Source organism: the organism of the source record quoted next, unplaced genomic scaffold (assembly GCF_019419815.1).
Source record: "Pyrus x bretschneideri cultivar Hongxiangsu unplaced genomic scaffold, Pyrus_bretschneideri_v1 Contig17, whole genome shotgun sequence".
Taxonomy (NCBI): Eukaryota; Viridiplantae; Streptophyta; class Magnoliopsida; order Rosales; family Rosaceae; genus Pyrus; species Pyrus x bretschneideri.
Genome location: NW_025999468.1, coordinates 6,671,190 through 6,686,491, shown reverse-complemented (window position 1 = coordinate 6,686,491; position 15,302 = coordinate 6,671,190). Strand labels below are relative to the sequence as shown.

The 15,302-nt window shown below is 39.1% G+C and overlaps 3 protein-coding genes across 4 annotated transcripts; 1 reads left to right on the top strand and 2 right to left on the bottom strand.

The window, feature by feature from the left end:
* The first annotated feature begins 935 nt into the window (after positions 1–935).
* LOC103946306 (putative pentatricopeptide repeat-containing protein At1g77010, mitochondrial) lies at positions 936–3,562 on the top strand. The gene has a single exon (XM_009356961.3). The coding sequence runs from the start codon at positions 1,073–1,075 to the stop codon at positions 3,116–3,118; it is 2,046 nt and encodes a 681-aa protein (XP_009355236.2). The 5' UTR covers positions 936–1,072; the 3' UTR covers positions 3,119–3,562.
* A 144-nt stretch (positions 3,563–3,706) lies between these two features.
* LOC103946305 (protoheme IX farnesyltransferase, mitochondrial) lies at positions 3,707–8,967 on the bottom strand. Its single transcript, XM_009356960.3, has 7 exons — positions 8,562–8,967; positions 7,170–7,299; positions 6,510–6,647; positions 6,246–6,379; positions 5,031–5,156; positions 4,479–4,582; positions 3,707–4,143 (listed from the first exon to the last, which is right to left on the bottom strand). The coding sequence occupies exons 1-7, from the start codon at positions 8,873–8,875 to the stop codon at positions 3,773–3,775; spliced, it is 1,317 nt and encodes a 438-aa protein (XP_009355235.3). The 5' UTR covers positions 8,876–8,967; the 3' UTR covers positions 3,707–3,772.
* A 1,165-nt stretch (positions 8,968–10,132) lies between these two features.
* Positions 10,133–14,295, bottom strand: LOC103946304 (pentatricopeptide repeat-containing protein At4g32450, mitochondrial). Of its 2 annotated transcripts, none has more exons than XM_009356959.3 (3): positions 14,151–14,295; positions 12,216–12,497; positions 10,133–12,113 (listed from the first exon to the last, which is right to left on the bottom strand). In XM_009356959.3, exons 2-3 carry the CDS (start codon positions 12,462–12,464, stop codon positions 10,221–10,223), a joined length of 2,142 nt encoding a protein of 713 aa, XP_009355234.2. In that variant the 5' UTR covers positions 12,465–12,497; positions 14,151–14,295; the 3' UTR covers positions 10,133–10,220. The 2 variants fall into 2 exon arrangements, with proteins under 2 accessions (XP_009355234.2, XP_048437615.1); XM_048581658.1 differs by lacking the exon at positions 14,151–14,295 and adding an exon at positions 13,876–13,959.
* Between the last annotated feature and the right edge of the window lie 1,007 nt (positions 14,296–15,302).

Here is a 15,302-nt window from a genome sequence, read left to right as displayed (position 1 = left end):
GGAGAATGAAAACTATTCATATGGTTTTTAAAATGACCATGACAGCTTCAATTTTCTTACTTTAAGCCACAATACAATGAAATTCTATCAATTTGAGCCTTCAGTCAAATTGATTGTTTGATCGTTTATTAAGTTGATGACAACACAAGACTCTTATATTGCTTTTGAGTGTGTTGATACACAAAATCTAATGGACTTCGGGTCAATGTAAAGAGCGATGTGAGGACCTTTGCAAAGCCATCCGGTCAAGGGTAGATGGGTAAAGCAACTTGCAAGGAAGGTAGAGTAAGTATCGAAAGGCTTCAGTGTAGTACTAGCCTAAGAACCTCCAATGCTTAAGTTAGCAAAGTGTGTTTAGGGTGCCAAGTGAGCAAGTTTAATAGTAATATAGTGTTTAAGTAGTAATAGCAATTACCCTTTTGAATGGAGTAGAAGTTACCCGGCAAAGTTGGAAAAGATTCCTTGACTTTGGCCAATGTGGGATTGAGTGCATTTAGTGTGGTGTTGCCACTTTTCGCATGGCCTTCAAATTGGAGAGAAATCTTCCATTAGTCATGGGAGTAGTCAAGTGTTGTGAGATTGATCCGTGCGCTTCAGTAAGGGTGTCGAAGCAAGTTAAGAGGGTTACCGAGGTTCCCTAGTTAACCGGTACTCGTTGGTTTCATACTCGATGTATATGATTCCAGCAACATGTAAGCCTCATTTGCACCACGTTGACAACAAAGCAAAGAAACTAGAAACTCTTTCACCCATTTTAAAAATAGTTAAAACCCAAGGAACTTTAACGAAAAGCTCCCAGTACTATTTACTTTAACGTAAAACCACATTTTTACACTAAAAAATCAATCATGGTACTATTCATTTTATCTTTTATTTTCTACTTATCGTTAAAATTCAAAATTTTTCAAATCATTTTCATTAGTTTTTGTAAAACCCAAAGGATGGAAAATAGGGTTAAAACTAGGCACTCTTTTCGGCTGGGCTGTGCACCGGCTCTGCGGGAGTAAGCTGAGGTCTGCTCTGTTTGCATTCCTTGCAAATACGCGCATATTACAATTCAACAATTTAAAGAATGAGCCTTGACGTGCAAGCATTGGTTCGAATTCTCCATTCCTGCAGCACCCACCATTCAATCCACATCGGAAAGCAGCTCCACCTTATCTTCCTCAAAAAGGGTGTTTTAAACTCTGCCGTCACGCTCGGAAATCGTGTGATGCAGATGTATGTGAAATGCGGAAGCATGGCTGATGCACGGAAACTGTTCGACGAAATGCCCCAGAGAAACTGTTTCTCCTGGAACACGTTGATCGAGGGTTATATGAAATCTGGGGACCAAGAAAAGTCTTTGGAGATGTTTGATGCCATGTCCCATAAGGATGATTTTGCGTGGAACTTGGTTGTTTCGGGGCTTGCTAAAGCGGGTAAGCTAGAGATTGCTCGGGGTTTGTTCAATGAGATGCCTAGGAGAAATTGGGGTATTTGGAATTCTATGATTCATGGATATGCCAAAAATGGTTGTCCTGGAGAGGCTTTAAGGCTTTTCAAGGATTTGAATTCGGACGCGTTGGAATTGTCAAGTGAATATAAGTTTGTGTTGGCTACTGTTGTTGGAGCTTGTGCCGATTTGCTTGCACTGGGTTGGGGCAAGCAAATCCATGCGCGCATTTTCATTGCTGAAGTTGAATTTGACTCTGTTTTGGCTAGTTCGTTGGTTAACTTTTACGCGAAGTGCGGGGATTTGGATAGCGCGGGCCACATGTTAAACATGATGAAGGAACCAGATGATTACTCTCTCTCAGCATTGATTTCAGGTTATGGAAATTGCGGTAGAATGAATGATGCAAGAACAGTTTTCGATACAAAAAGCAATCCGGATATTGCGTTGTGGAATTCATTGATTTCTGGATATGTTAACAATAATGAAGACAATGGAGCATTAATTATCTTCAATGAAATGCTGAGTAATGGCGTTCGTGGAAATTCATTTACGCTCGCAAGTGTTTTGAGTGCCATTACTATCTCAGGCGTCCTTAGACATGCTGAACAAATGCACACGCATGCCTGCAAAGTTGGGCTGATCGGGAATGTTATCGTTGCAAGTGCTATTCTTGATGCATACTCGAAGTGCGGAAGTCCTAATGACGCTTGCAGATTGTTTAGTGAGCTCCAAACCTTCGACACAATATTGCTTAATTCTATGATCACTGTGTATTCAAATTGTGGGAGAGTCGAAGACGCTGTACAGGTTTTCAACACAATTCCAAGTAAAAGCTTGGTATCTTGGAATTCAATGATAGTAGGCCTTAGTCAAAATGGTTGTCCGATTGAAGCATTAGATCTTTTCAGGCAGATGAACAAGCTGGACTTGAGGATGGACAAGTTTAGCCTTGCTAGTGTGCTCAGTTCATGTGCTAATATATCCTCACTTGAATATGGCGAACAGGTTTTTGCCAGAACTACCATCCTTGGGCTCGATTGTGATGAAATTGTATGTAACTCGCTTGTTGATTTGTATTGCAAGTGTGGTCTTCTTAAAAGTGGGCGAAAACTGTTTGACAGAATGGCAAAGTCCGACGAAGTTGCTTGGAATTCGATGTTGATTGGTTACGCTACAAATGGTCACGGAATTGAAGCGCTAGCTCTTTTCGATGACATGAGGCTTTTGGGAGTGAAACCCAATGAGATTACATTTACAGGGGTTTTGTCTGCCTGTGATCATTGTGGGTTGGTTGAAGATGGACGGAAATGGTTTTACAAGATGAAACAGGATTATCATATCGATCCAGGCATCGAACACTACACTTGCATGATTGATCTTTTCTCTCGCGCTGGTTGCCTTGACGAAGCAATGAATCTCGTTGAAGTGATGCCTTTTAAGGCAGATGCAAGCATATTGTCATCAGTCCTAAGAGGTTGTGTAGCTCATGGACGCAAGGATCTTGGGAAGAGAATGGCAGAGCGAATCATTGAGCTTGATTCTGAGAACTCGGGTGCTTACGTTCAGCTGTCTAACATATTTGCAGACGTGGAGGAATGGGAAGGATCTGCACAGGTTAGACAAGTCATGAGAGATAACGGAGTACAAAAAGATCCCGGTTGCAGCTGGTTTGACCGTTGAAGAAGAGACACTTATGGCAAGTTAGTTCTTGGAAGCCTTCCAGGATACGGGAAATGCAAATGGAAAGGTTCATTCACCAAGCCAAGGTGGGAACTTCGACTTAGATAGGTATGGAAGGCGAACACAGCATATCACCGGAGTTTCTGGTGACAGCACGCCTGTACTCGAGCTTAAGAACACAAAGACGACTGGACTTGTCTTCACAAAAACAACTGTAGGGCAATCGCCTCATTAGTTAACGACCATCGAATGATCTGAGAAGTGCACAAACCTGTGGTTCAACCAGCAACCGCGGCGTTTAGGAGCTATCTCAATAGAACAGGGGGCGCACAACCCTCCCAAAAGCTGAGCAACTCGCTCATGCGGTGATGCAGGTACTAAATCACTCTTTTCGGCTTTGCGGAAGTCATACAAAAAACTTAAGCTGGCCTAGCAGGGCAGTTATTTCGGACTAGCAAACTAAATTTCTAAGGAATTCCAAATGACGAAATTTTATTTTTTTAGAATTTGTATATCTTCTTGTTCGCTAACCTAAAAGAAAAATGAAATTTAATTCGAAACAAATGCGTATATAGACACCGCTCTTCGAACAAAAATACTTTATTGGGCAGCTTTCGACATTTCATTGTACAAAACTAGGGATCCAGAAACATATCACGGAGCGGCATACGAAGGAACTGGGAGAAACGGAAATGGTGCAATTGAGGCATATGATACAGGCGGGCGAACTTGCGTGCCATCTGTGGAATTCCTCAACCTATTCTTCCGATTGACATTGCCGTCTTGTGAGGGCAACGAAAGCTCAACGCTACTCTCAAAATTCTCCTCAGTAAGGCATTGTTGGTTATCAACGATACGGTGAAACAGAATCCCAGACATAAATACAGGAAGATAAAGAAGGCTGGCATGAAACATCTTCCTTGCTTTATGTCTAGTACGGTCTCGATAGAACGAAAATGATGTTGCAGCTATCGCGAGAGTAAGAAGAGTAGATTCAAGACAAAACCATCCCGACGTCATACCCCCTGCAGACAGATGAAATGGGTGGAACCCAACATTAATTTTTCCCTGCTTAGTGATCAAAGGCCAAAGATTGCATCTCAAGCAAGGAATAAGTTAGTCATTCTACGATGAAGAGAGTTGCATAGTAACAAAAGATGACATGTCCGATTAATCAACCGCTTATAGATATACTACGATGACCAAGAAATTAAATTTATCGCACATTGGTAGAAAAGAGGGGAAGAAAAATAAAAGCGCTCAAAGAGCTTTACAAGAAGACAACCACCAACAGAAATACAAAAATACAAATAGAAACACGGTTATTAAAAGAAAGAGGGTTTGTGAGTCTTGGACTTACAGTCATAGGCCAAGAACCCCAACGGGATCATGTATATGCAATTCCTTAAAGCCACGGAGGCTGTTCTCCGACCAGAAGCATCAGCAAGGGAGAACATCCTAAACCTGAATATGCAACAAACGAAAAAGGGTTAGAGAGGAAGAAGCCAAGTGAACTGCATCAATAATATATGGACCACCATCACTCATACAAAGATCCCACCGACCCCATACACGATCTATCTAGAAAATCAGTTGACGGCAAGTTCCTAAATCTCATGCTAATCATTTAAAAGAGTTAGTACATTGGATAGAAAAACAGTATGCTCATGCCACTAGCTCTCAAAAGGTAAAAAAACGCTGTCTACTATAATTCTTTCTGCCTTGAATTCAAAGGGCATCATTGGATGTTGATTAATTATTTCCATGAACAGATACAAGGCCCACATCATGAAGGCAAAGGCAGGATATAAAAACTCCTGTTCTGAAACAATTTCTCAGTGCAATATGTGAATCTTTTCAACTGATGACATAAATGATAAAGTAAGACCATGAAAGACCCAAAAGTCCATACCCTCCAGCGGCATAGTCATCACGGCACAAGTATGCAAGGGCCATAAAATGTGGTATTTGCCAAAAGTATAGAGCAGCTGGGAGTAGCATTGCATTCAGGGAAACCTGCCCGGAAGCTGCAGCCCAACTGAAAACCCAAAAGAGAAATCATGAGCTAGCATGCAGGAAAAGTCGGTCATTGATAATAACTTATTTATGTCATTACTCATAATTAGATCAAACAAGAATATCAGTTCAGATCTGCAAGAGAAGCTAAGGTCATTAACTTCCCGAAAGACACACATATGAAGTTCAAAACAGAGTATAAGAAAACTGCAAGGGGGAAATTCAACACGGAGAAAATTATAGAAAAGAGAACTAGATCTTTATCCACTTTTTTCAAGAAGTATAAATAAGAATTATACTTGGATGAATAATATAAAAAGAGTTAAATCATATAGTGATGACTATCCCATAATAACATCCTAAGACCAAAGTTGATTGACAGGGTGTGTGGCTGCAGTGTTAGAAGCTTCATATCTAAAAGTTTTTGAGGCAGATAAAATGGGATATCAGAGAGTAGCAAGTGATGGTCAATCATCTTCCCATGTGCATGCCAAGACAAACCAATCTGTTTTCCTTGTGGTGCAGTCCTAGGATACAGGAGTGTTATAGCAATCAGATGATGAAGCAAAGTGAACCACCTCCGGATGAGGTCGTTCAAAATCATCAACTTGAAAATGGTCCCATCTACAAGGTGTACGCACACGGAAACACACTTAGTGTGTGTGTGTGTGTGTGTGTGTGAGAGAGAGAGAGAGAGAGAGAGAGAGAGAGAGATCTATTTTACTATTGAACAAGTGGAAGCTACGACTTAAGTTCATAGATATTGACAAAAAATTTCAGACCAGAGAGGGAGGTCATGGGCAGGACTGAGAGAAAAAGATACTGGGGGAATATGCAGTTATAACTTATATGTATTAAATATTTAGTACAACAGTGGGTACTTTTCAATAGATTTTGGGAAACAAACTTGGTTTTTATTTAAAGCTAAATGGGGATTGGAGAAAATCGTGATCAGGTTTGGGCTGCCAAAATATATTGCAACAACTAACATTTAAGCTACTATAAGTTAGCTGAAAACATAATTTTTCAATAGTCAAAGCAAAAAATAAAGGAACTCCAATAAGTCCAATGAAAATAGCATGTATCTCAAAGAAAATCACGAATCAATTACCCTAAAAGTGGAGGGATAGCCCCAACAACAGCACCAACCCACGTATTCACTGGGTGAATCTGCTTCAACGGAGTGTACACAAACGCATAAAGTATTAAATTGGAGGCTCCAAGACCAGCTGCCAACATATTAGCCTGCAACAACCTTGTCATAAGAGTGGCAACATTAGTCCCCAAACTCACAGCCGATCAAACACTTGAGGTGATGGAAATCAGAAATTTAATGTCACATAACATTTACAGAAGTGAGAATTCATTTGGGCACCTTGCTTGCCAATAAAGCAGTTCCAGCTAAACCAGCAGCGGATGCCCAGGTGACTGCATGAGGGATCGTAATGCGTCCTGAAGGTAGTGGTCTGTTCTTCGTTCTGTTCATTTTGGCATCATTTTGCTTCTCAAACACCTAAAACCAAAATATTACAATGATTTAACACCTTATCTAGTAAAATTTAGATACGCAAAACTACAGGTAATGCATATGGTGAGCCATTAACTACTCAAAAATGATAAATGGGCCCTAAACATTGAAAATTAGAAACTGCACCATCAAAATAAAATAAAATGAACTTTTAGAAAATCATTAATCTTGAAATGGTTCTAATTATCATCAAATATTTTGTTCATAATTTTCATATCGGTCCCCTTCATAGTTGGATTCCATGCTAAGCTTCATTCCTACTTGTATCTTAGATCAAAGTTTAATAGACAAAGAAAATATGTTGTGTGTATGTACTCCTGTTACAAGGGAGACATCTCTTCACATACTGACCGACCAGTTAGTTCCACTTCTGTATAGTGTGTGTGTGTGTGTGTGTGTGTGTGTGTGTGACATCTCTTCGCATACCGACCGACCAGTTAGTTCCACTTCTGTATAGTGTGTGTGTGTGTGTGTGTTGAAAGAAAAATCTGTTACTGAAGAGCAAACCTGATTTAAGGAATTAGCAGATGCTGCAACCATCATGGTACCAGCACATGTGCAACAAAGTCCAGCAAAATCAATGGCATGGCCACTTCCAAGAACAAAGCCAGTTCCAGAAGTTGCAACGACTAACATGCTGAAGTAAAAGTGAAAATTACATAAGAAGAAATCTTAAAGTAAGTTTGAATGACAAAACTTGTAAATCCCCAGGTAGAAAACAATCCGCTATGAACACAAAAGGTACATGTTTAATGCATAAATGAAAATACACCAAATACTTCTTTCACATGTGGAAGCAAAACATCAAAAGTCAAAACATCCTTTTCTAAAAGAGCAATCAAACTGAGTTCTGAATTCAGGAGTTGAAAAAAATGGCATACTAAGTGATAACTTAGATGGAGGTGGAAAATAAATACTTTCCAATGATGCAAATTGAGGTAGCTCACTTCTTTGTTGTCTTTTTTGGAAAATATTCATTTATAATTTTATATCATGTTAGATGAGATGCTAGAAGTGGAGTTTATTATAATCGTGAGGCAGCTTCTTGGTTTATGTGACAATCCATCTCTATTTATTGATTTGGTTTTTCCTTGGTGAGCTGCCTATGATATGACTTGAAGGAGAAGACTACACATCCATTTGTCTCCACACGGGTTTACAATGAGTTAAAAGTGGGGCTAAAAGTGCAGGTCCAGTGATTCTCCATTGTCCTACGGTTCTAAAACTATGAGTGAGATCGTGTAGCAATGAAATTGTGCTGGGTAGTTCTAGCTGGATGTTTCCCTAATTTTTGAGAGGCATGAAATTGTCTGGTTGTGAATAGGAAAAGGTTTTGTGGGGCTGTAGTGTGCTAGCCGATTTTAGGTGATGTTTGAATACCATCTACGATACCCTAATTTTGGTTTAAGGTCCAGGTTGTCGAAAGAAAATATATTATTGGTTCTGCAACCTAGTTTGTTTAAAGTTGACACCTTGTGCACAGTTGTAGGGGCAATTAGCTACAATAAACATATTTTGACATTTCTTTGCAGAAATGATTAGTGTTTATTATGTCATCATTATATTATCATTGTGCGACTTGTGTCGCCAATATATGATCAATATGTTGTCGAAAAATGATAATTTCTGCAAATCAAATGTCACAATATGTTTATTCTAGTTATCTTCCCAAGATTGTATTGGTTTTTAATGGAAATTAAATGTTGTTTTTCAACAGAAATCAAACATATTAAAGAAGAATAAAATGAATCAACATAAGACTAAACATATCAAATAATCACAAAAAAAATTCTCTACAACTGTCACCGAAATTATCAATAAATCTCAGAGAACACAATTTTTAATTGTTACATGATGAAAAATGATTGAATAGATTGAGGAAATGGTGGAAATGAGTACCTGAGGCGAGCTTTGGAGAGCTCCCAATAGCAGCGGCCATAGTGGCGGGCCAAGTGCGAAGCCCTGGAAGCCAAAGACGCGAGATCAGCCGCCGCCGGAAGGGCTCCGACTCCATCGGCTCGGTGAAGCCCGAGCTTGAGAGAATCTGAAGGCGAAGGCGAAGGGGAGTAGGGGTAGGATTGGGTGAGGGAGTGAGAGAGCAGCGCGGGTCGAACGCCGCCGTGTGCAGCGGTGGGGGAGGCGGAAGACAGGTGGTAGAATGGGTTGTTGGATATCGGGAACTTGGAAGATAAACTCTTCGAGTTCCTCCACATCGTGGTCTCGTGAATGCAGAGAGAAAGGGAAGACGAAGTAGAAGAGATCGACAGAGCAGCTGACCCGAGCGACTGCCTGCTTTTAGGCCCAACACTACTAGCTAACCAACTAACCTGCGAACGGGTCGGGTTTGTCCTTATGGTTACGGATTGACCTATTATTTTCATGGGGTGTCCAGTGATATCCACACACCCTATTTTATTTCTTACATACTTTTTTAATTTTTGGCAATTGAAGAATATTAACAGTTAGAAATTATCAAGGGCGTGTGAATAACACATCCCTATTTTCATATCATTTTGTAAGTTCTAAAGCCTGATGTTTGAGCCTATAATAACCTAACTCATTAATAGACTCTTAACGGGTGATTTTATACCAACTCAACTCGACTCATTAATAGTATTTGTTTGTTGGAATCTACACCCTGTTAATTGGATTTCAATTAGGTTTTTTTTTTTTTTTTGGGTGCATTGATTCATGAAGTAATAAATGGGGTCCAAATGAGATATGAGTAAGGATTGGAGATTATGAAGCATCAAAGGGTGAACGTTTTCGCCATCTTGGATTTATCTTGCAAAAGAACAAAGACTTAGATGGAGATCTCAACTATAAAATTCAAGCTGGATTGATGAAGCGAAATAGTACATCGGTTTGTAAAGCGATCATCGTATGCCATTAAAACTTAAGAGAAAATTTTATAAGACGACTATAAGACCAGCAAGGCTTTATGTCACGAAGGTTTAGCGGTCATAAAGCAACACAAACAAAAAATGAGTGTAGTGGGAATGAGAATGCTTTGTTGAATGTGTGGGCACACAAGAAATGATAAGATAAAAGAACAAGGATATCCAAGGTAAAGTAATAGTGATCGCAATTGAAAGTAAGATGAGAGAAAATTGGTTAAGGTTGGTAAGACATGTGAACTGAATGCCTACAGATACTTCAGTTAGAAGATGCGGCAGAAGATCAAGTCAAAAAGGGTCAAAGAAGAAGGCTTGGGAAAACTTTTAAAGAGACTTCAAGAAAAGATATAAAGTACTTGAAGCTAACGGAAGACGTGATGCAAAATCGAGTGTAATGACGTTCTAAGATTTATGTAAATGAATCCACATAGTGGGACAACGCTTAGTTATTGTTGTTGTATAAGGTTTGCAGCTTCCGTTTGTTGCGTCATGGGAGTTTCTTCGACATATTCTTTCTACTACTTTTGCGTTGTGTTTGGTTCTGTATATGGGATAGATAAAACTTGTCTCATATATAGGAAGCGGTTTATGGCTGCATTTCAAGTACTCAAAACTCAGTTTGTAACAATACCTGAGATAGAATAAATCTAGTCTCATTTGTTCACCAATAATCTCGGCAAGAGCACAAGCCGTCTTCGAAATGGTGGAACCTCTTAGCATCTCGCATGATGAGTTTTCGGCCTACAATTTTCGAAATGATCTTCAACGCGTTATGGCAATCACCACAAACACGAAGATTCTTGATTACTCTAATAGTTGAACGAGCTGAGCTGCTGATGAGGCCATGAGCGAGAGCAAGTCGCTCACTATGGGCAAGCAGAGCATCTTCCTTGCCTTCCTGATCTATGTCATGTAGCACAAATCTAGTCTCCGGAATGTAACCAGCCTCCTTCATTTGTTCCCTTAAACCCCTAAGTTGAGCATAAATCTCATCGTTCTCAGGATGAGATTTATCACCTGCTCGATATTCATGGACTCGGCTCCTGACTTCTAAAAGATTTTGTGCTGCCAATTTTTTGTTCTCTTTCTCCTTTACCAGGTCAGATTCTTTTACAGGAATAAGGCCAGCCTTTGACTGCTCATCTAAGCAGGAGGGATCTAGCCGCTCAATAAGCTCCGCACAGCGGTCCCCAAGCTCCAACTGGCCGTGAACTCTGCAGTGATTCATCAAGGTCTTCCAAACATCGACGTTAGGTTCCAATGGCATCTTTTCAATGAATTCCAAAGCTTCATCCAGATAGCCCGTACTTCCTAGCATAGCTACTACACTCACATAATGATCCATATTTGGGACAATACCATAATCTTTGCTCATTGATTCAAAATGCAGCAATCCTTCATTAACATCTCCCACTACACTGCAAGCGTATAAAACCCCAATAAACAATTGGCCATCAGGTTTCAAGCCTGCTTTTTTGAATTGGGTAAATAGATCGATGGCATCTTCCCCGATACCATTCTTAGCCAGCCATGTTATCATAATGTCCCATGATGTCAAATTCCGGTTAGGCATCTTGTTGAAAACCAAAAATGCGTTGTCCATAGAACCACATTTAGAATACATCTCCAAGATTCTGTTGTACGTACTCACGTTCAGAGGAGGCAATAATCTTGTAATGTTGTCATGAACAATTTTTGCTTCTTGTAGAGCCTTAGCCTCACCGCATGCCTGCATTAACTGTAAATAGAGATGCAAATCCACATGAACATGCTGCTTCTCTAGCAGTCCCAAGATCTCCACAGCCTCCTTAACTTTCCCCTCCTTGCAAAAACGATCCAACTCTTCAAGACTAGAACTAGACGGGCTATTTTCTGAAGCCTCAATCAATTGCCCTTCAGATTTTGACTCACTTCCCACGTGAGAATCCACTATCGTATTTTGAAAAGCATCTGAATTTGTCTGATATTGTCCAACGCGGGGGCTTTGCTGGTATTGCCCAATACTAGGCTGTTGCTGGTATTGCGCATAACTAGGTTGTTGCTGATATTGTCCATATGCATAACTAGAATTCTGTTGATATTGTCCATAATTAGGGTTCTGCTGATGACCATTGGTGTTTTGCTGATACTGTGCATAACTTTGCATAGAATTCTGATTTGCGTTTCCCTGAGACACTGAATTGCCTTGTGAATCAAAACCATTGGGGTTCTGTGTAACTTCTATTGATCCCTCTTGCCGAGACACATATGGATTCTGTATATTTCCATTTCCTAATTGTTTCCCGTTCAGGTTTGGGGTGTTTTGCAACCCTCCATTTTCATAACCGTAATACCCACGGAAATTTCCATTTCGTTGAACTGGGTCATTTAGAAATTCATTGCCTGTGCCTCTCCAGAAAGTCCCACTGTAACTCTGATTGTACTGATTTGAGCTCTGCTTGGGATCCCGTGAACCATCCGCAAAAGACCCATTTAGTTTCTGCTGCAACTGCCAACTATTTTGACCAGAATACCCACTATCACTTCCACTCTGATTATATGTATTGATCCTACTCTGTATAAACATTAATTGAAATTAAATCACTATATAGCCCGCAATTAAGAAAATTTGATATCTTTAAAACTGCAAAAAGAGAAGTGTAGTTAATTTGTTAACCTGATGCTCTGCCTCAACTTCCTCATGTTCATGACCCATAGCAAATGCAGATGCACTGGAATAGGAAGTAAAGGTGGCGTGGGTGCAGGAGAGAGCACCGGAACGCTGATACGGCAACATTGAAGAGGAAGATGGTGAGAAGATGAGGAGTCGAAAGATGTGTCTGATACATGAGGATCTATGCGAGCCTGAGGTTGAGGCAAGGGTTTGGAGCTGCGCTGATGGAGCTGATACCACTCGCTTCCACATTTTTCCCAGTTACTCAGTTTTGTTTCACTCTCTCTGCAAATGCACAGATTACCAATTTATAAATGATATAGAAGAAATTAAGAATCAAACTGACATTATTAAGGGAGAAAAGCAGAACCATGAGCGGAAATATTCATTTATGGCTCAATCAGAATTGTGGGAAAATGTTTGATATCTGAATTTCTTTTGGGAATTGTTATTAGCACTCCAACAGATTCATTCTACCTCCTTCCGTCTTTATTTTTTGCAATAGGGAGGAGTGCATGATGACTGTTTTGGAGTGCATATAGCAGCTGCCAGCTCCCTTTCATTTTTTAATAATAAGAAAATTCATGATTGTTGAGCCTTCACCAAAAGATTAGAAATGGGAGACTTAAAGGACATTAGCCTTCACCCAAAAATTAATGATTGTTCAGCCTTCACCCTAAGCTGTGTTTCTAAAACTGATGTGAGTACAAATAGGGGTTTGTGAGCTTTTGATAAGCGGTTGTGACTCTGTATAATGGCCAAAAATGACACGATACGAGAAAAACAGCAAAAAAAAAAAAAGAGAAAGCAAGCATAGATAACAACTTGCATGATAGTTTGACTTTAAATCATGCAAGATAATGAAAATAACTTATAATTCTCCTAAACATCATCAGCAATTGATTTCTCATCAATCAATAATCCTGACCTTACATCTATGATATGATCTAGAATAAGTTCATCATAATGAAAAAAACACATGGAAACACTTTTAGGAAGTAATAGAACAGACTTATAAACTCATTTAGCTAGATGTTGGTTCATATCTTCGGAAGTAAATTCCCCAAAAGTACTCAAATAGCGCACTGATGACTGATCTCTCTCAGAATCTCAACTTCACTCCACACAATAACAACTTCTAACAATGCACAAGTAAACAAAGAGGCAGACCACTAGCGGTCTGAAAATTGGTAAAGTCATTAACATACTCGAATCAAAGGAAAAGCCACACAAATGGTGGAAGGAAAATAATGAACAACCTAAAAAGAATCCATTGTTGCAGAAAGAAAACGTGAACCGCAGCTATTCCCACTGAAAACGAAGGCAAAAAATAAAAGCTATCAAATCCTAAACATGACCAAGTAAGTGTTTAAATATGAATTCCAAAGAAGTGAACCTTGAGGTTCTCTTCAATCCATAACTAATGGTATTGAACCAGAGGTTTAATCAGATTGATTTAATTCACATTACTTGTTCCGCGGAACAACTGTGGCTGCTCTCTGTGATATGAGACTGAGATTCTTCGTTCTTCCTCGGTGGGAAGTTTGCGTTATTTCCTAAGACATCTTATAGGAATTGGTTCTTGTTCAGAGGCTTCTCTAGTAGTTTTGTTTGTATTAACAGTATCTTCATCGACTAGCTGTTCAAGGAGTTCATTACTTACGCCGGCCAGGAGCAAAGCTTGGCGACGCTGCCGGGTTCTTTCTCCTCCCAGGATTGACAATATATAACGCATAAACCCATAAACCCATAAACCCTACGACATATTCCATCAAGAATTTCAAAACCCACCAATCATTTCGTACAAATTTCCAAAACCAATCAATCATTTCATTCATTTGTTCAGCAAATTAACTAAAACCCATCAAATTATATGTATATATAACGTAATACTGAAAGATTGAACGAAAAAAGATGGGATCTTTAAAGAGAAAATACCTGAAAATATCCTTTCGACTTTGTGGGTGGGAATATTTTCAGCAAAGCAAAGTCCTTGTCCTTGTCTGCAAAACTGAGTGCCCTTGTCCTTTTTGCGGTGAGTGGAATTTGAACAACGAAGAGCTGCTGGAGAGGGAGGCTCCGAGGTCTGGTTTGGTACTGAGGTGATTCTGAAAAAAGTTGGTATAAAAAAAAGCTGGGAGCTGTTTTTGTGTTTGGAAAACATTCAGCTTCAGCTTTTTTTCACAGTTTTGGGTGAAAAAAAGCCAAAAACAAGAAGCTGCAAAACCCAGCTTTGAAAAACTGGTTTTTTTTCACATCTGTTTTACATAAAAGTTTACCAAACACTATAATACAGCTTTTTTTTTTCAAAAGCACTTTTACAAAAAAATTTACCAAACACTTTGCTGCTTTATTTCACAGCTGCTTATTCTCACAACACATCAGAAGCAGCTTTTTTTCAAAGCACAGCAATACCAAACCAGCCCTGAATGAGAGCAAAGCGATGGGGTGACGACGGGTCGTGTCGGGTTTGGGTCGTGGATCGGAAGTAAAAATGGATCAAGAAATCTTCATTCCAATTGAATGCAAAACCCATTTTTTAAAAACGGGTCAGAGACCTCCAGCATAATGCAACCCGTTTATTAAACGGGTCAATAAGCACCCCATAGAACATCCTAAACCCTGAACCCTACTTTCATTAGAGAAGGGTACAAAAGGAATTTCACACGCCAAAAATTAGCATGGGTTAATCTATATTTATTTCAAAAAATTTGGATTGGAACACAATTTTTGGAATGATTGGTAACAAGGTTTTCAATATTTATTTCAAAATTTTGGATCAGAAAACAATTTTTAAATTTAGAATTTTCTGAACATAATTTAGAATTTTCTATTTGTCCCTTTTTTTGTATGCCCATAATAAAATGCATGATTAAAATACGTAATTTCAGTAAATAAGTAAAAGAAAAAACTGAAATTTTCAGAATTTTTTTATCAAATAATTTTAGAAAATTTCAAAAAATTTCAGAATGAATTCTCAAAATCTCTAAATGTATTCCAAGTTTCATTTGAGGTTTTTTAGAAATTTTTTAATTCATAAATTTTTGAGTCCGGATTGAAAATTTTAATGGGGGAATTGGAAATGACATT